This window comes from Hippoglossus stenolepis, chromosome 14 (assembly GCF_022539355.2).
Source record: "Hippoglossus stenolepis isolate QCI-W04-F060 chromosome 14, HSTE1.2, whole genome shotgun sequence".
NCBI lineage: Eukaryota > Metazoa > Chordata > Actinopteri > Pleuronectiformes > Pleuronectidae > Hippoglossus > Hippoglossus stenolepis.
This window is the reverse complement of record NC_061496.1, coordinates 14,395,322-14,422,991: the sequence shown is the minus strand read 5'-3', so window position 1 is coordinate 14,422,991 and position 27,670 is coordinate 14,395,322. Positions and strand designations below refer to the sequence as shown.

The window sequence follows — 27,670 nt, the reverse complement described above, 5'->3', positions numbered from 1 at the left end:
AAGATGTAAGACAGGGCTGAGCTTGCACATGAGGTTGGCCTATGTTTGCTGTGTGTGTGTGTGTGTGTGTGTGTGTGTGTGTGTGTGTGTGTGTGTGTGTGTGTGTGTGTGTGTGTGTGTGTGTGTGTGTGTGTGTGTGTGTGCATGTGCTTTAGGAAGCCCCCCTCCCATTGTTAAAAGGATCTAGAGACTGGGGCCAGCACTAATTGAATCTGGGTCTCCTCTGTGAGCAGGGAGAGGTAACCTTGCCACTCAGCGTGTGAGCATTGCCACCCACGGTCAAATTAGCCTGACGCCAAACTCACTGCTCTTCAGACCTCCTGGGAGCGTCCTTCAGGTGCCGGGGTGATCCCCCTTTCCCCTCAGACGCCCACCTGCCATCAGGAAAATCAAGGTTTGGGGGGAGAAATCCTAAATCATTCAGGAATCCTGGGGGATGCCAGGCCCAAAGGGGCTGTACACCTTAGATGTCATCCATGCACAAAGGGTAACAAGAGTGTATCAAGCTGAGCACAATCTCAATGCAAAAGCTACTTTAATGGGCTGAATACACCTTTACACACAATATTAAGACTTTCTTCACTTTCTCTGTCACACAAAACTAATAAATCCTCTTGTTTTTCTCTCTTAGATTTCCTTTTTCTCAAAATCTGCATCTCTAACCCTGTTACCCTTTTCGATTCATGCATTTCATGCATATCCGCCGTCCTTCCACCCTTCCCTCCCTTCCCCATGTCGCCTGGCTTGCTTGTTCCCGTGGGACACCTTAGCCTCCATTAAAGCCATCACGGAGGAGGATAAGGTTTGGGCTGAGTATTAACATCACCAGAGGCCCCCGCCTGTCCTCCAGCGGCCCATCGATGATGTTTAAAAAGAAATATATGAAATAAATAAATACATAAAAAAGTGTAATATGAAAATCAATGGCCAGGCAGCAGGGGCTGCAGCTGAGGCATTTGGAGTGAGGGACTCATAAAGCTGAGTACTGCGGGAGACTGATGGAAGGCAGAACACTTACTTTGTTTATTCTCTCTCCTCACCCCTGTCCCCTCCCCTCACTGTCTGTATCCAGCCCTCACTCTCTTATTCTCTCCCCACCCCCCTCTGTCTGAGGCGGTCGAGGACAGCTTTAATGCTCCTGACAATTTATGTGGACGGTTAAGAACGATGGAAATCAAATAGTTGAGTGTAGGCAAGGCCCAGTGAGTGGCCAATAAGAAAGAAACAACAGCTGATGATGGCAAAGAGGACTGTTACCTGCTGGAATGGCTCTTTAGGCTGCACTATTACTGTCAAGTTGCTGGCTCTTTTTTGAGTGCTCATATTATGGATTCATAACTGTGTGTGTGTCGGATAGGCCCTTTTAACACAGCACGGCAACAGCTCTCATTTCAACGAGTCCAGCTAATGTGCAGCAAGTACTAAATATGAATCCCATAAGAGCGGCTCACAGTGTGGCTTATAAAGCATCAAGTGCTGTGTGCGGTGGCTACGGTGGATTTTATGTGTGTGTGTTATACCTCACTTGGTGTTTTCTGATTAATCGACTTATCGCTTCAGTTCTGATCGATTAGCAGAAAATTAATGGGCATCTCTTTCGGTTATTGATCAATCATGTGAGCCAAATATTTGCTTGTTTCAGCTTCTCCAATAAGACGACTTGGTGCGTTTCTGTATTTTATAACATTTTAAAGTGAATATTTTTTATTTTCTGGACTTTTGGTCGGACTGCACGACATTTAAAGACGTCTCCTTGGACTCTGGAATGAGAATTATCATAAGAAATCTCATGGACACAACTAATCATTTAAAATAAACAGCAGACAGATTGATATTGTTAGCTGCAGGCCCTACTTTAGGTTCCTATTTGCTTTAAAATCTTTTTTTTTTACAAAAAACCTTTAAAATACCTGTTACAGATTATGCATTTACAAGTGGTAATCATAAAAAGAAATATGATATCACAAAATGTCCTAAGAAACATCAAACTCCTCTACATTAACAGATGCCCACATGGTAACTGTGTTATTTGAATGCAGGAGCAACAAATAATACTTTTGTTGTCACAAGGATATACGGATAAAATTGGCCATATTACTGGTGTCAATTTATATTGTGAAAGAATTTCTGCTGTAGAATTTATACCAAATCTATTTATAAACCAGGAATATAGAAAATAAACAGACGGGAGTGTAACCGGTGAATCAGATTCCTGACAAATAAAAAGGTTTTTCACCACACGGATGCAAAAGTTATATTAAATGACAAGGACACGGTATAATTATTATTTTTTTTTTTAAACTGACAGTAATCACCGTCTTGACTACACATTGTATTTTGACAAATCATGCAACTTTACTAGTATTGTTTACTTTACTCTATTTCTCCCTCCATCGTATTTTATTCTTTGAATTCACGGTTTATTCCTTCTCCTCACTTCTCCACTTACCCAGCTTGCTCCATTTTCTTTCTTCAAGACCCTATATATTCTAGGTATGGGTTACACAATAACACACACAAGCGCGGGCGCACACACGCACACACGCACACACACACACACACACACACGCACAATTATGACAAATCTTGCTGAATATTTGTTATGACTGGGCTGACTGAGCCATTAGTTATAGGAGGCATTGCTGGGAAAGGGGAGGGATACAAACGTGTAATAATGCCTCCACCATAGAATTTCAATCAGCCACCATGGAGTGTGTGCATGTGCGTGTGTGGGCGCGTGTGTCTGTGTGTGTATGTGCATGTGCGTGTGTTTACCACTGTGATCACACAAGTAGTTGACACCACAGTAGAGGACACAGATGAGAGGGTTCGGGGCTCTTTGTTTGCTACACTGGAATAAGCTCCAAAGTGGCTTCAATAGCTGCATAGTATCCACAAAAAAGTAGAGGGTATTATTTAATTTTTGCTGAATGTTAAAGTGAAATTCAATAAATATTGATACCAGTTTAATATTCTGTTTCATGATGAAGGTGCATGAACAGATGCTAATGCTTCAATTCGTTCAATCTGATTATAATGGAATATTTTCTTTGACATGCTACTTGATTTGTGAGCCGAGGATTTGGCTCATGCATAAAAACCTTATCTAAGAACATGTAAAACAAATATATCATTTTTCCTGTAGCTTTTAGCTGGTTGTAAATTGCAGGGTTCATAATTACAAGAGAGTCTGACTTTGTGTGGTTTTTCTATTAAGTTGACATGCAGAACGTCCATATTCTTACTTTGTAGGTGACAGAGCCTGACTGATAATAGATTTTTGAGGCTGATATTTGAATATTTTGATATTGAAGAAGTCGTAAACAAGAAGTGAGAACGATATGTACAGGGTGGGATGCTTTAGACATGAAAAATAAACTTGTCAATGCTTTCTGGTGACGACGCTGCTCATAAATAACCTTGAACACATGTTTGGCATTCTGTACAGCATTGTTATCAGCCATCACGACCAATACTGACATATCTGCAATTAGCTAATATCCGCCGATATATCAGCCCGGCCAATTTATGTAAAATATCCCTTTCTATTGCACATGTTTCCCACGTTCATCACTGACGTGTGACAGCATGTGCGTATCAGTCGTGAATCAGTTTCACATGCAGTCATGAATTCACTGTTCGGCTCCAATATAAAAGATAAATCATCTTTCCAACTCCTCCCACATCACACACAGAATATACCTTTTAAAACAATCTGCCATACACACAAACACAAACTGTTGATACCACACGGACTCTCCAGACAAACACTGCAGCCTCCACATACAGACTATGTGTATAAAGACTTGTTGTGTGCTCTCTAGCCACCAATTGTAGGCTGCCCAGTCAGATATTTATTACTATTGATCTAGCTGGTCCTGGCTGGAGACTTTTGTTCTGCTACTCGAGGCTCTGACCTCAATTAAGTTATGAATTTCTATCTGATAGACTGGGAGCGCTTGGGGCCTGCCGCGGCCGTGCTACCACGCTGGATTAATTAGAATTAGCGGTGCTGCGAGTTGCCCTCCCCGCCTCATGGATCATGTTGTTTTAATACAAAGTAGAGGCAGAGGCAGGGAGGGACGGCGCGGAGGGGATGGGAGCTCGCGCGGGGAGGGGATGAGGAGTGATGAGGAGAGGAGAAAGAGAAAGGCAGATAGAAAAGCAAAAAAACATGCAGGAATGAGTCTAGTATAAAGCATGTGAGATGGGTCCGTGTGTTTCGAACACGCACTGCCTCTTTCTCTTATCACCTCCTCTAATTTTAAGTCTCAACGATGTTTCCTTCCTGCCATTGTGTTTGAGCTGCGCTAACCTGCATCTCACCTGTCCTTCCTCTTTGTCAGCCTAATCCCGCCTCCGTCACTTACCCTCGCATTAATCGCTTTAAGTCAGACATTGTGCAAATCTACTCTGGGGCCATTCCTGACCTTTGTTGTAGTCTGAAAAACACCTCTGAACCAAAGCCCCTGTCTTTTCAACTCCAGTTCCCGCATATGGGAACATCCTATATATAAGCAATGCATCCCCATAGCAACCTGAGAGCTTGTTGGGAGTGTCAGAGGAGGGTTTTGGATTTCGCCGTGAAAAGGAAAAGTTGTGCGTGTCTGTGTGTGTGGGATGAGGCTTATTGTAGCTGTGGGTGTGGGATTACAGCGTCTGGACAGAGAATGACCACAGGGAGTGCGGACACACACAAACACACGTCTAGACCACTGAAACAACATACTCTACAGCCTCTAAACAAAACAAATAACCACCACAAATTACCAAATTCTTCAGATATTTCTCGGTGGCCTTTCTTAAAACAATGTTTTTGCTTCGGTGAACAGTAGAGAAAGTAAAGTCTGTAGTTTTTGTGCAATGATTATCCATTCAGTGTTTAATATTATCTTAACACCAGGCAACTACTGAAGAACTTTGTTTTTAAAAGTTTAAAACTTAATTAGCAAAGTTAATTTAGGTTCATTCTTTGAAGAGAAAATGTCATTTTACCATAAAATATTGCATTGGCAACTGGGCATTTTAAAGTTAATGAAGAAGATAATGTGATTTGATGAAAAGCTGAATGGCTTCTGAATGTGAGATTGTTATGCCAACAGTGAAGTAATATATCAGAACGAATTTGATTAGTCCAAAAGTAAATTAGTCAAAGAATCTGACCAAGAACTTAATGTCAGCTTTTGCTAATCGTAAAACATATTTTGGTCTTGAAAGTAGTGACTTTTAATACAAAGCCCTTTTTTGACACTTCTTCTGTTTAAACAAATCGTACTATTAATATTTGGTTGTCTATTCACTGCAGTCGTGATATGAAGGAATGTCCTTAACTTAAGCTCATTTCTCAATAATGCTCTTAAATACATTCTAGAACGTAGAACATAAGTCCAGGGTTTCAGCCTTAATTTCCATTATTACATTAAACCAGGTCTTATTGTCATGTTTCCCAGTCATTGTTGTCTGCCCCAGTTTCTCTGAGAGAATCAGCTGAGGGAGCGGTGATACAGTGGGAGACGGGAGGTGGGTTGGGGGGGTACAGTATGGACACCAGGGCTGGATCTACAGTTGGCAGGTGGTAGAGCTGTGATCTGCGTATTCAAACACACAGACAGCTACCTATTATAGTCCCAGCCCGCCTTGATCCAGGATTAACTATCAAACGAGCCTTTAATGCAGGTTACCAGGGTTTGGGAACAATTCACTAAAACAATCAGTTGATTAATTTCAAACGATTTCCCTCCTCTGCCAAGCAAATAATAATACTTTTTGTCATAACTGTGGAGTCCCCCTCCCCTTTTTAATCAACAAATTAAGCATAAATCATGTTTGATCTTTATTTACTGGTTGCTCGGCAGTTGGTAGAGGTCAAGAGAGATTACTGGTCGCTCTAATAGCCTGCAAAGAACCCAAACATTCCTCTATTCCTCTCATGAACACACACAACCTCAGAGACTCTTTGTTTCATGTGACAGAGGCTTTGGACAAAAAGGACAGAAGCATAAAACTATCCATAATTTTTTTTTATATTGTTCTCCAATACAAAAAAGTTGGTCCTTTTCTTTCTTTCTTTCCCTCCTTTTCTGTCAGACTCTCACACAAAAGGATGTCCGAGCAGGTTCTAATGAGACGCATATCGTTTTGTAAGCTTTTCATAGTGAGATAATTTGGCATTGCGACAGAGTGATATGATTTAGCTGACTATATTTTTCTCTCAGCCACCTCAGTGCCACCTCATAAATCTGCAACCACGGCTGCACAGGTCCAGTTCCTTTAATATTCAGTCTCGTCCCCGGCCCGGCTCCCTCAGACACCTGCGAGGCAGACAGGTGCAGAGGTCCTGATGGCCTGAAGGCATGAATTCAGGCGACGTCGGACTCTGACTGGCTATATCGTAACTCCAGAAACTCATATACACATATTTGCTTAAAAAAAAGAGGCCCATTTTTTATCCGGATTTTTCATAAAACTCTACATTACTGTCGTCCTCTCCTAGTTTATTCCTCTACAAATGATATAAAAGGAAAAAAGAACATTGGATCACTTTCACACTTTGTGTTTTGATATACAATGAAGTAGGGGAAAACTCAGCCATCCAATATCACAACCTGACCAACGATTGTTTCCTTCTTTGACAGCTGAAAACTTTTGGTATTTATATTTTTACATAATTCATATTTTAATGATAGACACGTGACTGTAAATACACTACTTCATACCAAAGGACAAAAGCCTTTCGCTATACATCAACCCTCCTCCTCTGTCATCTTGATATGGCTCTAAATCATCAGCGAAGTGTTTTCGGAGTTATCCCACTGTTAAGTCCTTTATGAACCATTCCACCACAAATCCCCTCCCCGCTGCATTCAAAACAAAAGGGGTCTGGAGCATGACCACAAAAGAGAAAGTCATTTGTGAAATGTCCTGATTATGTGGGTTGTGCAACGTAAAACAATTTGCCTGATTACTTCCAATTGATTGTGCCTCACAGTTAAAGCCTCAGCGTGCAGCCCGGTGAACTGCACTATGTCGTGCCGCTGGGCAGGGAAGAGGAGTAATTTCTCCGATGTGCAGCTGAGCCAGCTTACAGCCAAAGCTAAAGCCTCCTGGATGCAGCTAAACCTTGGGAAGGCTAAACAGCAGGCTAGCTACCAGCTAACTGTGTCTGTTAAAGCCCTGGGGGATTTGTCTGTGGCACAAAGTGAATTAAAGGTGACCTTCTGCGAGGGTGGGAGAGGATGGAGAGAGAGAGAGGAGAGGAGAGGAGAGGAGAGGAGGGCAGTGGGGGTGCTGAAGATGTCACTCTTTTTGCTTTGGGTTTTACACGTGTGCTGAGCGGTGTTATAGGAATTATAAGACTCCTGACACTTTCCTCTCATCTCCATCTATTACACACACTGATACCTGCTCATCCACACGGGAACAGACCTCAAACACAGTCTGTGGTGACTTCTGAGACAAAATCCAGCAAATACACCTCAACAAACACATGATACCTGTTTGAAAGAGAAAGTTCAAACCATTTCTACAGTGTGAATCTGTGTTTTACATGAGTGCGCTTGCAACAGCAAATGAAGTGTGTTTAAAAGTTGGGGCTCTTCCATCACTAAGTCCAGTTCTCAAACTGTGTATTGTAAAGGGGGCTATTCTAAAAAACACACAGACCTGAAAAGATACTCCAGTTCTGGGATATTTGCTCGATCCACCCGTAGAGGGTTTCTTTCACTGATGTTTTGGAAGAGCTAAATACTTCTTGCAGCTGTAGCTTTCCAAAAAGGAGGGACTCATTTGGATTCTACATTACGTTAATTTACTAATAAATCTACTAATAAATCAATTTTTTAGGCACAACACTGGCACTGACTTACAGAAATCAAACTATCACGCCAGAGCCACCACTCTATGAAGAACATTTCATGTCAAAATGCAGAGACGGACAGACTCACCTGACTGTTGATGTCTGCTTTGTGCTGCAGTAATACAGACACCAGCTCCTTGTGTCCTCTGTCACAGGCCCAGTGCAGGAGAGCCCGACCCTGTGAACGCAAAACACACAAGTGCAAACCATGAGATTACGATGAGAAGATATTGTAAAAAGTTGCCCTGAGCAAACCTTTCAAAGTATGGCCAAACATTTAACAGCACTGGAGTCTTTAAATCAGCTTTATTTCATGAAATGTGATGCATGCAACATATATATCTCCTGTTCCACACCTCTGTGTGTGTAGTTGTGTTGCAGAAACCCTCACAGTCTGAAAAGCTTTATCGACACACACACACACAGTACTGTTATTTATCTTAGTGAGGAAACTCATTGAGATAATTCATTCCCTAGCCCCCTTACCATCAGAACTAAATGACTAACCCAAACCCAATTTAAACCATATACCTACAACCAAGTCTTGATATACTCTGTCTGAATAAGGTATATAACTCAAAGATGGAAGTACAAGGAGACACACACGTATACATCATTCTCTCCTAAGGTTCAAGATCCTTGTTCTAATAAAACCATGCAAGCTCATTTTTCAGTGAGGCCAATTAGGTAAAGCAAACTTGCCGGGTCCAATTCTGTTGCTTAAATCATATTGATCACCCCGGCTGCATGGTAAAATGGATACTTATGAGCCAGGCCAGAATACCAATAAGTTGGTGTGTCTCTCTTCCTCTCTCTCTCTCTCTCTCTCTCTCTCTCTCTCGTTCCTGCCCTCTTACAGGTGTGCTGCTGTTGACTGCTGGTTCCATTTTCACTAAAGACCAGAATTTACTACAGGGAACTGCACTAGCTCACTATTACATGAGCTTTGGGGGGTTTCAGTGATTAAAAACAGTCTGAATGTGTCAAACAGTATAAATGTGGACTGTTCAGATGACCACACAGTTATCGTGAACACCGCATAACTGCAGTGTCCATGGTTTTAATCTGGATGTGGACCTTTGCTGCATGTGAGACCCATTCTCTCTCTCTCTCTCTCTCCCCTTGTTTCCTGTCTGCATCTTAGCAGTTGAAAAATGGCTTCAAATAAAGGCAAAAAAAAGAGCAGCATTCAAGAAAACACTGCGAAAACACATTGACAGATTCAGAGTTTGGACCTTTATACTTAGAGGAAGATTAAGAATGGTCTTTTCTGATCAGAGCTGAAATAGCAGGAAGGTAAAACCTGACATTACAAATGTTGAACTCACTCTACTCTACAGTGGGAGGAGAGAAGTCCCCAATCTCTGTGATCGGCTGAGGTTGGCAAACTCTTTCTCACTGCGGACGACAGAAGCTCTGCTGTACAGAGAAACTGACAATGGTAAGACATCTTCAACATAGATACAGAGATGGACAATACATTCACCCTGCAGTATGTATATAAAGTGTGTAAATAAATTCTCACTGCTACTTTCACTTCATCTGTCTCTTCTATCTCATTCTCTTTCTCTCTTCCCAATATACACACTTGCAGTTTTGCATGTTTGACTCAGTATACCTAAGAGGCAAGTATGCAAAAGGTATACAAGTGCGTTCCTTATCTGAAAAAGATGCAATATGATACAATGCTCAAATTGCATTGGTATAGCACCTTTCTATTTAAATCGATAGTGGATGATTCTGAATTTACCATCATAAATATGACAGTTGCCTCTTTGGGCTTCTTTGTCTAAACATCAGGTAAACTACACCGACACTTGAGGCACATATCTTAGTGCATGATTTGTATGCTGAAAAAAACCCAACACATTCATATAAGTAGTAATGAGCACAATGATTATTAGACTGTCTGGGCTTTAAAAGAACAACCATGGTTTAAGTATTCAAAAAGACACAGTAAGGACAAATAAAGTAAATATAGTGCACACTGGACAGTGTCTCCCAACACAGAACTATAAACAAGTTTTCCTGCCTTGATGGTAAATGGTTTTGTTTGAGGTCAACACTGTTATGTTCTATTTTTGGAGAAATAAACATTTAAAGTGTCAATTTGATTAATGTCAAACTATGTCAAAAACAATGTACGGTTGTCAGGTCTTCCAAAGATGATCATGACTTATTAACTACATACAAAAAATACTCTGACATTGACCCTTTCCTTTTATTTTTGTCAAGTAATAACTTTCCAAAATATGTTATCATACAGGAGGATGTCTCCTGTTAGGATGGTGATCGTGCTGATCAACGATAATCCTAGATAGCTGCATGTAATAAAACTATTACTGTTACGGTTGTTTTATTGTTCTTTGATTATAATTGTAAAGACAAATAACTGTTTATTATCCAAAATATATGTTTATAATATGTCATAAGTAACAGCAAGTTAAGAACAGAAACATGTAACACAGGAGGATATTTGGTCACTGACACACTGAATATCCGCTGAGAAGGAGCCGCTCTCTGTGTCCATCTCTCTGAGCTGCAGAGGCAGATCAGGCCACTTGCTGATGATGAAGCTTCACCATTGCCCTCTGCTGTTGGGGAAGCAGCACTGCAGACGAGCACACAACGGGATTACAAGAGGGATGGAAGTTTTTCTGCTGCTGTGGACCCTCGACCATCTGGTGTTTGACTGGGAACTCACCAGCCACCTGCCTGCTTATCTTAGGAGCGGCTGTACTGACAGAGCAACCATTTGGTCCTGGCTGATAATGAATCAAGGACAGATGACTGGATTTCATGGTCAATCCACCAAACACGTCGCACTGGTAATAATAGCTGTTCATACAGTTTACACACCTCAGTCTGGGGAGGGATTCCCATGTGTTTGTGGCCTCAGATCATTGAAACCATTATGCAATGACTGCAAAAAAAACAAGACCCAGTGACTGTATTTTACATGATGGTCATTTTTACCCTCGTGCCCTTGTGCATGAGGGGTCAGAGCACCAGACAGCAAGCATGCAGCTGGGATGGATTCAGTGTATTTGTAAAAGACACTTCAGCAAACTAAATGTGTTGTTGAACATTATTTCTGTGGTGAGAGGTTGATTCCCTTATTCTACTCCTGTCCTGTTCCGTGCCACCAGTTCAGTTTCACTTATATCTTTAAACACTGTAGTTACCTCTTCGTCTTTAGCATTGACCTCCACTTTCTGGGAGCCGATGGCCTCACTGATGTGGTCGATGTTGTTGTCTCTGCAGTAGTCAAAGATGTTCTTGTCCTCTTCCCTGAGAGAGACACAGAAATGCAAACACAGAGAGAGAGAGAGGAAAATATACAGTCAATCGGATGACATTGCTTTGGTTTTACTTATATTTTGAGATATGTCTGATATTTTCATCACACGTCTCACGCCACAATACAATGGAGGTGAAATGAATTTCGTTTGAGGTGCTCACAGTTTAACAGTTTTCGCGAGTCTAATCTTTAACCAATTTCACGTGCTTCATCTGTTAAGTGTGCGCACATGGAGGAAAGCGAAAACCTGTTACGACAGTGTTTAGTCATCAAACACAAAGTCATAACAGATAACAAAAACACATGATTCACACAAAAGCAGCAGCCACACGTGCCTCATCCCTCGGGAACACTGACATACGACACACGCTCACAACAGCACCATCCCAACTCTGATTATATCTCCGTGTCTCTAATCACCTCCTGGCATTGGGGACAGGATTGAGCGTGGGTGGGAGGCAGGGTGCAGGGGTGGTGGTGGTGGAGGACTGCTGGGTGAGGGGGAGAGAAGGGGTGAAATCCCATTTAGAGCTTTACGCCTTTCCCCTCTCGCTTAACCATGCCGGCCATTCAGATTAATTGAATTTAGTGCTCTATTGTTTGACAGAAATCCCACATACCCACCACTGTACCACTCCCACACAGTGTCAGTCATCCCCAAGGCCAAATCCCCCTGTTCCTGACTGTGACACCTGCTAGCTCTGCCTCACCGTGGCCTTACCGTTCCCCCAGCAAACACCTGGCTCCCGCCACACAGGAGCAACTATGGGAGGCTGCACAACATCTTTCACAGAGGATGTTGAATTTGGTGGGTAGAACATGGCCTTAACATGGCTGTCATTGTTAAACTAACTGACACTTGAGGCACGTGTCTTGAAGTATGCTTTGTATGCTGAAAGAAAACGTACAAGTAAAAAAAAAGGTATAATAAGTGAAACTAGAATGGCCCACTGGTTCCCTTAAATCTAATCAAGCTTCCAGATATCAGTCCCCTAAATGTGCCCGATTTTCTTAATCAGGAGCCATGAATTATTCCCAACAAGGAAATCAGTGAAAATGTCAAAAATACCCTTTCTCGCAATGTTAAAGAGGGTGAAAACAAATTCCTGGATCAGCCCCCTGATCCGGATTTGCACAAAACTCTAATGGCTTCTTCCCTGAGCCATACCACATCCTTTCACCAAGTTTCGTGATAATCCATCGGGTAGTTTTAGCGTAATCCTGCTAACTAACAAATAAACAAACAAAAGCTGATGACAACGCAAGCTCCTTGGTGGCAGTAATGATAAAACCTCCGGCCAAGTTCAAAACAGAGACCAACAGTTTTCTCAGAGAACCTCAGCCCCAGTGAGATTCTCTGTTCCACAATAAGAATCCATACTCAAAACCAAACAACTAAAACCTTCACCCAGGGGAGATGAACCTCTCCTGTCCACGATCCGCACATTATATTGTTTACTGGAAGACTAAAGAGCCAAAAGTGACACTAACCACAGACACAAAGTTCTTTAATGAACCTCTGCACTTCCTTTTCTTCATCTTTTCATCTGCACGCTCTCTCCCTCTCACTCGTCTGGTTCCTCCCTCTCTCTCGCTGCCGTTTCCTCATCAGCCTGTGATGAATTATGAATAACTCATTACACTTTTATCACAGCTTGGTTATGTATGAGCACATTCATTTACATACTCCTGATTACCAGCACTATGTTTATTCATGATTCCCCCCCAATGTTGGGCCACACCCACATCCTTGTCTGATGGCCACGGTGACCCCAAGTGTCCCTGATGTGTGGCCACCATCCGTCTCCCCTGGCAACTAATCAATAGGCCAGCTCATCAGTCTTTCGTCAATGGTTCAAACGGGGCTGACCTGACGGGCATGCCACACATGCTCACGCATAAGAAGCACACACACACACACACAGCTAAGTATGCAATGTAAGGTTATATAAATAAACGCAATCACCAAAATAAGCTCACATATGAATGTACACACCTGTGGCCAAACACACACACACACAAATGGTTAATGCGAGTGCTATAAATGACGCGACATCCACAGTGCCGCAGTGCATGCTGGGAAGGTCCCAGGCTACTCTGTCTTCACAACAGCTGGGGAACCTAGGGTTTTGTTTGTGCGTCTGTGTGTGGTCTGTGTGTGCGTGTGTGTGTGTGTGTGTGTGCGTGTGTGTGTGTGTGTGTGTGTGTGTGTGTATTGTGCTCTCGTGTGTGTTTCCAGTCTGGTGTACTGGCAGATATGTCCTTCATCCATCAGGCTAAATTGGCCACAGTAGTGGAGAACACTCATCTACCTGGGCTGAGCTTCACTGATCAACACCACGGCCACACCATCCATCACACACACACACACGCGAGCCCACACAATCAGTCATCACATCTCCTATAGGACCCTGGTCTACACTCTCAACATGGCTGAGGTCCATGTAGGTACGAGGAACAATGAAAAGTCACATAACTCAGCCACTGGCTTCCAGCACAGCGAACACACAGCAACACCTCCAGTGTTTATCAGTATCCGTTAACTAGTTGGGTGAGAGAATTACAAATGTAGCATTCAAATCCTCCTCAATCACACACTGATCAGCTCCGTAGCCCAGGGATATAGATAATCAATCCAGGCTTTGTCGATATACTCGCCCCCATACAAACACATTCTGAGATCTAGATGAGCACTGAGCAATGCAATTAACTTTGTGTCTGGTTAACAGGTGCTTAGCTGTTTAATATGGAGTGGGTCTGTGTGTGTGTCTGGTTATGTGTGTATATATGAGGAAGAGGAAATTGAAATGCAGCAGAGCAGTGAGTGTGACAGTTCCAGGAGGCTGTGCATGGATTTGGATGCGATTGAGTCGACGTATAGAGGCAAGTGTATGTTTATGTGTGCACACGTGCATAGGTGCGTGTACATGCCATGCTAATGACTTCCTCCTTCCCGGTGTCCCTCAGGGCATAGCTGCAACTGGATATCACTGCGGGGAGCACCGTTCTGGGAAAACCTGCTGTACTCGCATCCCTCCGCTGTACACCGCCTGTCTTCATCACCCACCCCCCGGACCACCCCCCGAATCGCAACGTAATTAAAAAGGGGAGACTCTGGCTGCCTCTTCCCAAGACTGTGCATACTAATCACATACAGCCATTTAGGAGGAAAACCTGCAGGATTCACACATCTCATTTTCATCTCCAAAAGAGCTCTTTTCATTGAAATGAAGATGAGGTTTTTCAGCTTGAGTAACTCTGCCAGGCAGGAGTAAATGGAGAATATATTTCATTAACATAAAATCAGAACTGTATGACGTCTGCGGACACTGACTGAAGTTACGGTCTGTTGAATATAATCAAACACGGCATGGAGACCATAGGTTAACAATGCCAGACTCTGACTGGGTTTACCTATCTATTAAATTAGTACGTGATTCACAACCGGAGGAAACAGCTGAGTCTGTTCAAGAGTCCTTGAGATCTGGGCAAGACTCTTAGATTCTTTGGGATCCGAAAACACAACCTGAAATCACTGAACTGAACAAAGAGTGTGTGTTATTTGGTACAGAGTAAAACACTCAATGTGTGTCTGTGAAACTCATAAATACACTACTGTCATTCACTGTTTAATCAACGTAAACAACCATTTCTGATGTATGTGTAAATGGTCTCTATTTGTATAAAGTACATTTCTATCTCCTGAGCCACAACTCTGTTTGAATATGTGTGAGTGTGTGTGTGTGAGACTCGTGACGTAAATACCTGATCATCTCTTCCTGGTATAGAGAGCTGACTGCTGCTCCTCCGAAGCCTGTTCTCCTTTCTGCTCCTTGTCTTTCCTGTGTAGATAAAAACATCCAGACATAAGAGATCAATACTCACTTTACACACAGTTGAATTAGAAATGTGATGTTTACAGATGTCCGTCACCGTTAACAAAACCACCTCTTGTTCAGTGATAGTGTCCACAACCTAGTCTGGTTTGGCTTGAGTTCTGCAGCCTGTGTTGCCATCCTATATGAAAAGAGGCACAGACCGAACTGTTTTGTGAGCTAAGTGCAGAACAATAGGGCTGGTATCGTCTATTCACCGTGAATGGCTTTACCTATAGCTTCCCCCCTATAGCCACTGCAAAGCCAATGCACGACAAAGATAACATTCAGACACTACTTGCTGGCGCTTTAGACATGACCTCACCGGCAATAAATAACCAACAACATGCAACAGAACAACATAAAATGTATTGCGCCTTAATTTGTGGCTGTTGTTAATCTTTTGTGTTTTCATGGAATTCCATATTACATTTGGTTCGGCCAGGACTTTATTACCAGCCTATTCTTCACTGACCAACCTTGACTCACAAAAGAACCCACACAAATCTGATTTCGGGAAAATAGGGAGAGTGGGGAAGAACATGACAAGCGGAGCAAAACAACTGTGCGTGCACTTTTGGTTCGACCTAATTCACTTCAGAAAGTCAGAATATTCGCTGATGCACTGGCCCCGCTCCTCTGCAGTGTAATGTAATATAAATCCAGTGTCTGCTCAACAATTGAGACGGAGCAGAGGTCAAAATCCGGCTATTATTCTCTCCCATGCTTTTCTGTCTATGCACTCCTACTTACACCATTTTAACTGGGCTTCCAAAAGAATAGCCACCGCTATGCTAAGGTGCTTTGTTAACACTAACACAATCAGCTTCTTTTCAGGAAGGGGGGGCTCTGCTGGACTCGGTCCTGGCATTGTGCAGCTATGGGGTAGAGCCAGCGAGAATTGCCCCCGCAGTGTGGTCGAAGACAAAAGGACGTGTCAGGATTAGAGGTGTGGTTGACAGTGACACTATAAAAGTGACATTAACATGGACGTAGAGCAAAGAAAGAAGAGGGAGGGGGTAATAGTAGAATAAAGGGGTGAAGAAGAAAAGCAGGTAGCACAGAGGTGGAGAAGAAAGAGGAGGGAGGGAAAGGAGCAATAATGAAGATGTGAGGGAAACCAGAGGGAACGTAGACAATGGTCAGAAAGAAACTTGTGAGCCATGAGACACTACAGTGGGTCAGACATAAATGTATTCTTTGGTTCTTCAATAATAGGAAAAGAAACAACTTGATTCCATCTCTCAGGGGCGGGGCTTGTAGAACATTATTTTGACTGCAAATCCATCCCACAATCCAAAGACATGCAGATTGGGGTTAGGCTAATTGGAGACTCTAAATTGACAGTAGGAGGGAATGTGAGAATCTGAATGTCAAATTAGACTGTTGAGCCAACTCATTTACACTCATTTTGCTATTGATTAATGAGCATTGTCCCTGTCAAATAAACAAATAAATGAAATGAAATGAGTGTGTGTACCCCACCTCTCCTTCAATATCAGCTGAGATTGGCACCAGCTCCTCCCGTGACTCTCAAAGTACAAGTGGTATAGATAATGGATGGATGGATGACAAGTTACTGACTTACATCCCATATCCCTGACACCAGGAACATAAGTTTTATTCCCTAGTTACTAAATATGTCAGTACCTTAAAAATCAAAATGTAACGTGACTGTTTCTTTCAGTGGCTACAATCATCACCAGTATGTACACAAAAATGTTTATGAGAGACTTTTAAATCAACCCTAAAACGTATATATGCTGCCTGGCAATTTTGACATATGACAACAAAAGTCTATTAGTGGATATTCTTTTTTTAAAATCTTAAATGTCAGATTAATATCTGAGTTTCTGGCCATCAAACTTCATCTGGCTTTATTAAGTAGAAATCCACCAAGCTTTGCAGAATGATTAAGCATTTTCCAAAGTTATGGAGACTAAATTTAGAAACCCATTACCTTACTGTCAGCCAAATAGCAACTTTACAACCTTATTTTGGGTGTAAAATGCTAAATTTGTAAATTAACAGTTTCAAAATTGGCTCTGCAACAACATTTGAAGAAATGCTAAACACTGACTGCTGCCAGCTGCAATAAACTTCACTGTGCACTGAGCTTTAGCCGGCTCAATAGATCATCATCTGAGAATGGCTCCTTAAAAACTGACACTAGAAGAAAGAACAGCATTTCCTTTATAATCTCCATTGTAATCATGCAGAGCAAACAGCTGGCCTTCTTCAACATAAGCATATTTATCCTGCACACATTTTAATGCTAATATTTCGCATGACAAGTTTGTTCTTTTTAGTGTTCCATTAATAATCCTCTTCCCAACAACACAGACAGTCTAAACTTGTTGTTGTAACTGAACGCGTGTGCCTCAGGGGACAGGTTGTCCGTGGCAACACAACTCTCCTGACAGTTGGAAGACTCCACTCAGCAGTGAGTAAAGATGTAAACAAACTCTCTTGTGTCACCATACATGGAGACACATCTCCTCAGCTATACTCTGAAAGCTTGATGCATTATTCATGTCCCAAAATGTCAGACAGTGAGGAAGACAACATAACCTCCTCATGTATTTTTCATGCTACATGTACAGAATAAAGAGCAACTAAAAGGACAGACACTGGGACACTGACCTCTACTGACAAAAACACCATACTGCATTTGACAAAGTTGACATTGGCTGTTTCCCTATTTGTCCTTTTTCTCTCAGCATGGACAGGAGTTCAATACTTGTGTTTATTTCAAATACTCGTATACAAAGTGCCAGATGGGTGGCATTAGAGCAAAATAAGCTTCTATACAATATTCTCTGGTTGAATGAGTTGGACCTTCTGCCTAATTTCATAATATCATTAAATCCACAAACACTGACTTCTAAGAAGGACAAAAAGATAGCTACAAAAAAGACAAGTATACGTTTCATCAAGTTTGCAAGTCATTTAGCATGTCCGATATTTACATAATGAATTTAAGAGGGTAGTATTAAACCTCCCTGTTCCTTCTTATATGAAAGTGTGTCAAAACTTTTTATCACTTTGTTTTGTTCTTATTTTGCAATCAATTTTAGTACAAGACAGAATAACACTAAGTTGTATAGTATAGTACTTGACAGTGTGTGAAGTTGTGGGAATCAGCTTTGACTTTTTAGAAATGGATGTTATTACCTTCGTGCTGCCTTCAGGGTCTAACACATTGACACATGAAATGTACTCTTGCATTGCCTGCTCTGCTTCCATGTCTCCCAGCTGCTTCCAGGCTTGCCTGTAACAATAACATCATAACTGTCATCATTATAATCATCGTCATCATCATTATTTACAGATGAACATTTTTATCTGCACTGGTTGTTATGATTTACAACGTCCACTGGAAAGTGGATGAAAACAGCAAAATAAAATGTGAAATAGACATTTTGATATAAGCTGACACAAACTGAAAATATTATATAAAGAGTTTATTTATTTATTTTTGTTTACTTCATGTAGGACAAGCAGTTCATCAAAAAAACATAGAAAAAAGGACTGGGTAATAATTATCACAATACAACTTTCATCAATAGCAAAATAACAAAAGTCCAATATATCTTGATATAATGCTTATGCATTGTGTCAGCACAGTGAGGAGGAATAAATTATGATTGATTTACCTCAGATTTGTATCATGTTTAGCTGTTTATTAAGTGTTTGTCATTCTCTGGCCAAAAGGAAGAGTTAAAAACCACAACCCTCACTCAAGAGCAAGTCTTTCAACCTAAAAGAAATAATAATGTGACACTAGTGATAATTGATATCAACTGATGTGAAAGATTTTGATCTTGATGTATTTTTTGGTCATACTGTCCAGCCTGGTAAAACCCTGTGCATAACACACGTGTAAAATGTAGAGTAGACAATCAAATGCTCTCTCTCACACACACGGTCAATGTCTGAAGCTTTCTATAAGTGTGTGTGTGTGTGTGTGTGTGTGTGTGTGTGTGTGTGTGTAATGTGAGCTACAACCTACAGTACCAAAGTGACCCCTGTTTATCTCCAACTGTGTTCAGACTCGTCATTGTGACCTGGTCACCAAGTTGCAGCTTCATACCATTTCCTCTGTCCTTCGAAGTCAAAGAAGCCGGGCTTTGGTGTATTGCACTTTCCCACTTTGACCTGTGAACACAAGCGTCGATCAATAAGCTGGTTAACTCAGCCTAGTGAGACTGGAGGAGAAGACACAGACATGAGGTTAAACGACCTGATCTTGACCCAGTGATGGAGCATGGATGTGGATCATTCCCTCCATGTGGCTGTCATGTACCGTCACGTGACGCCACCACTGGAGGGCTTCTCCATTGGTCCAGGCGGTCTGACACTCACCTGTTTGTATCGGGCGTACAGGTACAGCAGCTGGTCTCTGCCCGCGGTCTGGACCAGGTCTCGAACGCGATCGGCTGCGGAGTCAAAGTCCGCCATCAGGTCCTCTCCCTCCAGCCTGTCCCCCATCTCCATGGCGCTGCAGTCAAACTTCCCCAAACCCAAGTCCGAGTCGGAGTCCGAGCCGGCTCCACCGAGAGGCTCCCCCGTGTCGGGCCGGGCTGGGTCTGTACCTGAGCCCGTCGCAGTGTCCGGGGAGGACGACGGTGACCCAGAAGCCATTGTTATTGCTGCGTGTGGCGAACTGCCAGACACGACGAGCGCCGCAGACCCGCGTGAAAAATATTAAATAGGAACAGAAAGCAGCTGCCGGATAAATAGTTATAAAGTCATTCAGCGGCTACTTCCTTATTTCCATCAGTTATCGCTGAGAATCAGTGACAGTCGGATTGTTTCTGTCGCTGGTCCGTCGCTGGTACTGTCAACTAAACGCCCCGGCTGACACACCAGCTGGAACGAAGGTTCCAGATACATTACTGACCGGGCTTCGTAGTGCTTCCCCGGCAGGAGAGAAAAACATGAAGCAACAAAACAATTAACATTAAACAATAGAAAAGACTCAGGGTTCAGAAATGTTGCTATTCAGATGCAGTTTGGATGTTTATGGTTTTGTTGATTGTGTTGTTTATGGTTAATCTTTTGCATGTTAAGCGTATTAGTTGTTGTTTTTTTATTGTGAGCTCATTAAGGTTTAGCTCCATCTTTTGCCTTCTGAGTTCTGCAGCTTTGTAACAGAGGAGAATTGAATTCAGCCTTTGATTGAATAGCTTCAGCTTTTCGACCAGCGACTCGTTTAATCGCTTTTCTGTTCTATTTAGGTCCAGTTTCAGTTTTAATCCACTAAACCTGATCTTTGTATTATTCTTGTACTGTAATCAACACGCTATTCACATGAGGCCTGATTGTGAAAGTTTCTGTTGACACTTGTTATGAAGTAAACAAATTGAGTCAACCAGACACATTGGCAGCAGGCTGCATTAGCGCAGTTTGTCCAGCAGATGCCGCTATATACAAAAGGATTGCTCGTCACCTCTCCCAAACACCGCTAAGAAGATTCATTCAAAGCGAAACTAAACTGAATTTAGAGCAGATTTAGCTAAAGTTTAGATCAGACAAGACAATAAAAATATTCAGACAACCACTTTTCTGACACACAATCACTTTTGGTTTCGCTCTCATTGCATTTGCCATAAATCAGTGGACAACATAATAAGATCCTTCAAAATATTGTAAGTGATGGTAGCTTATTATCCTGTCATTTTGAAACTATCTACTTTTCCAGAGCATAAACGAAGACCTCTTCATTAAAGCAGGTTTTCCAAGTATAGACTCATTTGCTGTCCCGTTTCCAGATGGGCTTTATTTTGGAAATGTGGAGATAAGCCTGTGAAAAATATGCTTAACTCTAATAATTTGAATTGGTGGAAGAGAGGAGACACAGATATGAGAACAGTGACTTTTGAAAAAACACGTTTGTAGTCATTAGAGGATTTTTTTTTATCAAGGTATGTCAATTATTTTAAGGTTTAACTCTATCCGCTATTTCATTTAAGATCCTCAACAACAACCACGTGCAACAGCGGGCGGCACGTGGGGGTCAGGTTTCTGTGAATGAGGGGTGAGGGTGAGTGAGGGGTGAGGGGATCATTGACCACGCTGCCAGCACTCTGACAGGAGGTCCCATCCACGCCCGGTGCCCCTGCGCGCTCTGCTGACGCAACCACGTCGCCTGTGGCTCAACGCGATGGCGGACCGCACTGTCCCCAGACCTGCCCAGCGAGGGACGGAGCAAAGTCACTGACCGAGCCGCGCTCACCGGCTCCCTCACACCCGACCACCTGTTTTAAGCAACAAAACCCCCAAAACGCAGAGGCTGCCGTCACCGCGGTCCCTCCCGTGAAGTAGTATGTGGGACGGGATCCGCTCGGAGCGCACAGACCGGGACGAGCCACACGCGGAGCGGAGAGCGCCGGGCTGACGCGCCGCATGTGGAGCTGCAGCAAGTTGACTGACATTCACACACACACACACACACAAAACCCCCAGAAAGTCGCGTCGACAGGGGACAGAAGCGGAGGATTTTAACCCAGGTTCGAAGAGGGGGACTCCTGCTCCGGCAAAATGAAGTTCGCGGAGCATCTTTCTTCCCACATCACTCCCGAGTGGAGGAAACAATATCTCCAGTATGAGGTAAAGTGACATTTATCTTGTATTGGAAATAAAAGCAGCCTGGACAAGCGGAGGAAAACTCTCACAAATACACCACATTTACTTGGGAAGTATCACAGGGAACAAGAAGATAAGAGTCAACATCAATGGAGGGAAGCTTTTATGAATAAATATATATTTAGTTTCAGTAAATCTTCCTCCTGAGAGCAATGAACGACGGGAAACATAAGGGAAGCCCTTTTGTTTATGGAGGGCAATTTGACTGCGGCTGTTAAGAGCCACAGGGAGCATTCAGTGTTTATTATTGTTGTTTACCGAGTTTACAACATCTAAATAAGAACATAATAAACAGTTTACTAAACAATTCGATGCTTTTCATGCTGAAAAAAATACAATATTTTTTATTCTATATTTTAACAATTTACAGTCTGAATGTTTCTTAAACTAAATTATTTATTTTGCTGTGTACATTTTTCATATTTACGTATAAAGCAAATATTTCCATCCTGGATTTCATATTTTCCCCCATGTTTTGATATTTCTCTCCCTTTGGTTGTTCATCATATAACTAATATGTGGGTTATACATAAAAAAGAGGGGATAGGGGTCATGTTAATTATCCATAGCTGCAATTACCACAAACAAATCACAGTCTTTTAATTATCCTTTTTTTATTTTCAACAATCTTACTGGACACAATGGTAATCTCCCAAGCATCAATTATTCATTGCTGCAATATTTCAGATTCCTATCCCTCATTTTAAACGTTTATTTGCAAGAGAAAACAGATTGTAGACATAATATTTCATGTTTTTTTTAAATCAAGATGTAGTAATAAATATTTTGCACAGTTTAACAGAATTTTTTTTCTCTTGAATTCCACCTGCAAGTCTTCATCTGACAGGATATTCTGATGTCTGATGATTTAGATCTTTGTGTGCACACATGCTCTTTGTTGGGTGGTGTACAGTACTTGAGGATCATTTTATTTTCACACCCCACTTGTCACTGGCTCTACGTTAAGAGCTTCAGTGCAGACATGCAGTGACAGGAGAGGCTGCTCCGTTCCATTTAGCTCTATGAATTATAGACAAAGAACCCGTTCCCTTCAACCTCAGAAACCTACATCCCAGACTCAACACAGGCTCACTGAGCTGGTTTTATTTTGGAAACATGCCCCGAATGTGACTGTTAAGTTGCATAATCGCAGCAGCAGACACTTGGATCTTTCCAGCCTGACATGAATGATATGCTGTCATCAGTGTGTAATAAAAACATCCTCAGGCAACACAACTCCAGTGAAAACCAATGAAAGAGATGTCAGATATGTGGTAAGCACACTGGGAAGAGGACAACTCTGCTGTATCACTGTTACTTTTAATTGGTCATTAACACACATGCACAGCTTTTCTTGAGTCTTTGTATGGACAGACTGCCGCTCAGTGAGACAGGGACAGATGCATGACCATACCAGCCATTTTACACCTCCAGATTTCGCCTCGGCACTCACTGACCTGAGATGGATGATGGCAGATATTCTCTGTCATCTGCGTGTGTACCAATGTTACTGAGTTTAAATAGATATAATAATCTTTAAGTAAGAGTAAAGATTTAATATGATAGTATTTAAACAATATATCTAAACCAGCAAATTTCAATAGGGGCACTTTAATGACTAAAATGCCCTCAAGAGCAGATGATTAATCTTTTTGTATTTAAATTTAAGTTTCTTCTTTTATATCTAAGGTTACTTGATTACATTATTAACCGATTAACTGATTTCTGTGAGCAGGAAAGATTGGTGGACTTCATCAGTCCATATCTTTAAATACCTTTAAACAATACCTTTGTTATCCTCTATCCCGAAAATCCAGCCTATGCAATCATATAGTCATCACACATACTGTTTAAATATGTAAAACTGGAGGATTACTGTCTGTTCTGTACAGTTGTTATTCTTTCTCAAATCTGAATTATACATGTCCTAAGGGTTTGCAGGGAGGAGGGCTTTCTGTGTATTTGTGTGATTGCGGCTGCCTTGAGTCTTTGTCTGACCTCCGTAAACACCATTACCTCCTGAGTGGGTGGAGATGGGAGGGAGCTTACACCTACAGATGATGGACATCTTAGTCAAGGCGTTTATCTCCCGAGAAACCAGTCAAGAGACAAGGACAAACATAAAAAGTTATATTATGTAAGTAAAGTCGTTTAACTTTCGTGACGTGGGTCGATGAGATGAATCGGACTTTAGAAGAAATCAATTTTAATGTCCCTGAAAAATACAAAGCCTGGTTTTGCTGCTGTGGAGTTACACAAGCAGTTCAGGGACTTGTGCAGAGACCCTGAAGTCCATTCAGCAAACATTCAGTTATCATGCACAGAGGTAGTCATCACAAACTGTGTATTTATTCTGCATTGTGGCCTCTGCAGGCTGCACTGTAGTTCCGTTGTCTGTCTATAAAATGACACAATGACACATTGTTCCAGCAGCGCAGGTCATTTGTACCCGTAATAAAAAATAGGACACTTCCACAGTGGCTGTGTTAGTAAAGCTGCCCACATCCAAACTGACGCGTGGATTTAAGTGATATTCTTGCCTTTGTGCGTTAGTAGGATTAATTAACCCGGTGCCCCGTTTTCCCTCTCCTCCTATTTTCGGACCACCCCATTGTGTGGAAATCTGTGCGCCGCCTGTGCAGATTGGTCAGCGAGTTTCTATGCAGATGTGAAGGATGCAGCAAAGTGGCCGCTCCAGCGAAAAATACAGAGCTTTAGGTGGTACGGCACTTCATCTGAGAGTGGAGGCATTGACAAGGCAACTGAGTGATGGAGTAATAAGGTGTTCTCTTTATCCTGTGGGATTGTAGTTATAAACCTATATGCTAAACAGCTGCTTGGTATGGATGTGTGCAGGTCCTGCAGATTCCAGCGCCTTGTTCCAAAGGGCAGGGGATGCAGGTGGATTCGCACCTATGTCTATGTTGGGTGTTACATAAAGTCTCAAGTTTATTTTCTGCTTCCTAATTTCATTTCCCTACATGCCGGAGGATTTGTCATACAAAAAGCAAAGCTGCTTGTATAACGGCATGTGATTAAAAGTGTTTTATATAACTGTGTGTTGGACAGCACAGGTATAAAGAGAGGCAGGGATGCAGATGTTTGTGTGGGCGAGAGAACAAGGCCACTTGTTCATCTACATCTGAGGTCTAATCATTCGTGTAAACTCGGAGGAGGAGGAGGAGGAGGAGGAGGAGGAGGAGAGTGCATGTGCATACTCGCATCTAAAATTCAAACTAGCAAAGTGTCATTACAGTATGTGGATGTAAAGCAGGTGCCTGTGTGATTTCAGTGAGTGATGGCTGGTTGTTCAAAGGTGAAGCCCCGCCTTTATGTCATTAAGGGAAGTGATGCAGTTTAAATGTCTGAGCTTTGCATTGTAACATGCAGACACAATGTAAACAGTGCATTAAATATACAGCACCCTATCTGTTGTCTGCGCCGTGAAAGTGTGATTTATCAGCATGTTCTACATTATGAACCTTATGTATACAACAGGCACGGCAACTGCTGTGAACCCCCCCTCTTCCTATATACCTCCCTCCCTCCTTCCTTCCATCCTCACCTCATCGTTCCTCCCCCACTGGGAGGACATCTGGTCCCCGACCAGACCTGCCCTCGGCCTCCCTCCACCCCTCCCCGCAGCCTCTCCTCCCATCCTCTCCACTCCTCTTCCACTTAACCGCAGAGCGAAGGATTCAAGTGATCCACCATTGGCTTTCTATTTGAGCCAGAGATCTCTTCAGAGTCCTAACGAGCATTGTGCGATCTCCTCGGTCACCAGGGATAACAATCTCAAGTACCTCAGAGGAAGGATTTGAACATGTAGCACATAAATATTTTTGTTTAGCGTCCACTCCACATGCCGCAGCTTTTAAAGGATTGAATTCCATTGACAGGATTCAATCGAATGGACGCTCTGCAGTTGTAAGCCTGTCGAGTGTCACAAGTACTTACACGTGTTCCCTACATGTTTGTTTGAGTGAGTATGGGCTATCATCACGTTAATGCATGGTCATTCAAACCGATGGGCTCCATTAGGCTCGGCTTAGTTTTTGTCTACAGGTTTCATCACTGATTTTCTCCAAGCCCCTAAGGTTTAGCCTAAATCCCCAAAGAGCCACCCAACCCCACCCCGCTTTCCCGTCTCTGTCATCACCATGGCGATGCCTCCATCTTAATGAACAACCCCCCCCCGTCTAAATCTGAATATCTGTTTCCCACATATTAGAGAAAAGGGGAGGTTTTTCTTACCAGAAATTAGCCAGGACTGGGCCTTGCTCCAGTGTTGTGTATGCACAGTTGGTCCCCTGTGATCTTTACCATGCAGACAAGGTGGAGCGAGCGCTACAGACACATGGAATGTTCTGAGATCTCTGAGGAACCTAAAGTATCAACAATCCAGGCTGCTACTAATACACAGCAGTTTCTGAGAGGTCCCCCACACACACAGAATTACTCAGAGCTCTCTCTCTGTCATGTTCCAGAAGCAGCAGGTTATATATGATCATGGACAAAGAACAGTTTCAGGAGATAAGAGAGAAAAACGTACAGGGTGTCGGGCTTGGATGACAGAGAAAAATATTCCCCTCTGTTCTTTTTATGCTTTTTTTTAGGCATTTTGCTTTTTATTGATTGGACAGTAAACGTAAATTGGGGAGAGAGAATGGGGGAAGACATCACCCACACTACTAGGAGCTAACAGGCGCCACAGAAATATTCTCCAATAACTTTATATGTATTTTTTCATTTTAAATAGGCCCAGTGCGGGATAGAGAAGCGAGTAAAGTTTGGTTTCTCGTGCACATTTTTCCGAGCCTCGTAAACACACTGACTTAATGAATCACTAATTAAAACTTGATAAAGTTTAACAGCCAGACTTTTTTTATCCCCTATTTTTAATCAGAACAGTTTAGTTCCAAAATAATTTAATGAGAAACAGGATCCAGCTCTAGTCTTTTTGATTACTTCTGATTACCACTGAAATGTTCATATGAGTCATTGTTCAATTATCTGTCATTTCATTTTCGTTTCATTTCATTATCTTCACGATCAATCTTACTGCAGAGAAGAAACCTCATTTAGCCAATGTTGCTGTCTCTAAGTCTTTAAATGATTTTCCTCTGTCTCATTTGTCCAGCAGTTTGTCGGACTTCCTCTATCTTCATCTTTCTCCCAATCGGCAGTTTAAATTACAAACTTCTGTCAAACTCCACACGTGTCGAAAGTGACTCAATCTTTTACTGTTCATGTTAAAAAAGTCCAAACAACAACCATTTTTCTCTTTTGGCGTCATAATTCTTTATGCAACAGTTTTGTCTTTTTTCATGGGTGTATGAGATGTGTTGCTGAGATTTTCCTGATTTAAACATAGTGAAACATCACATGAAAAAGATGACCCACATTTCATGCAGCTGGAATCTAAAATTTATTACCAATGCATTATGAAGAAATCTTCTCTGCATAGTTGTTGCATTATTTGATGTTTGTAGCAATCGCTCTGTCCTATTTGTCATTGAAATAACTACTGTTGAGTCTTCATGTTTTCATCAATTTGTGGACGCTTAATGGCTCCGTGTTACGAGTGCTGTTATTGAAATGGACAAGAGGATTAAAATGCCCGGGTTTTCGTGTCGTTCGATATGTTAACAGCTGTGCGGCCGTTGCTGCAATCCCCCCCCATATGGAGGAAGTGTTATTTAATGGCTCTCAAATGGCTTTAGATGGTTTAAATGCTACTATAAAAGCATATGGTGCAAACAGTTGTGTTATGACTCGCTGCCCCCTGTAATCACTTCTTACTGTTTACACGTTAAATACATCTTCCTCGCTTCGAGCTGACTCAAGTGCTTGTGACACTTTGTCTTTTAGGCCATGTGAAACTCACCCTACTTTTATTTACTTCGGACTTTGACATGAATTCTGACGTCCAGTGAAAACTACATTGATGTTTCCTGTATAAACCAGTTGTTGCTTGGGTGCAGAAAATGC

General features: G+C 42.2%; 2 protein-coding genes across 2 annotated transcripts in view; one reads left to right on the top strand and one right to left on the bottom strand.

Moving 5' to 3' along the window:
* acbd6 (acyl-CoA binding domain containing 6) overlaps positions 1 to 19,901 on the bottom strand; it is a 30,122-nt gene extending 10,221 nt beyond the window's left edge. Inside the window, exons 1-6 of the mRNA XM_035176629.2 lie at positions 19,397 to 19,901; positions 19,125 to 19,189; positions 18,206 to 18,302; positions 14,922 to 14,998; positions 11,041 to 11,146; positions 7,944 to 8,033 (exon numbers count right to left, since the gene is read on the bottom strand). Coding sequence (XP_035032520.1) covers positions 7,944 to 8,033; positions 11,041 to 11,146; positions 14,922 to 14,998; positions 18,206 to 18,302; positions 19,125 to 19,189; positions 19,397 to 19,675 — 714 coding nt within the window. The 5' untranslated portion in view covers positions 19,676 to 19,901. The remainder of the gene's footprint in view (positions 1 to 7,943; positions 8,034 to 11,040; positions 11,147 to 14,921; positions 14,999 to 18,205; positions 18,303 to 19,124; positions 19,190 to 19,396) is intronic.
* A 1,512-nt stretch (positions 19,902 to 21,413) lies between these two features.
* xpr1a (xenotropic and polytropic retrovirus receptor 1a) overlaps positions 21,414 to 27,670 on the top strand; it is a 70,564-nt gene continuing 64,307 nt past the window's right edge. Inside the window, exon 1 of the mRNA XM_035176420.2 lies at positions 21,414 to 21,643. Coding sequence (XP_035032311.1) covers positions 21,575 to 21,643 — 69 coding nt within the window. The 5' untranslated portion in view covers positions 21,414 to 21,574. The remainder of the gene's footprint in view (positions 21,644 to 27,670) is intronic.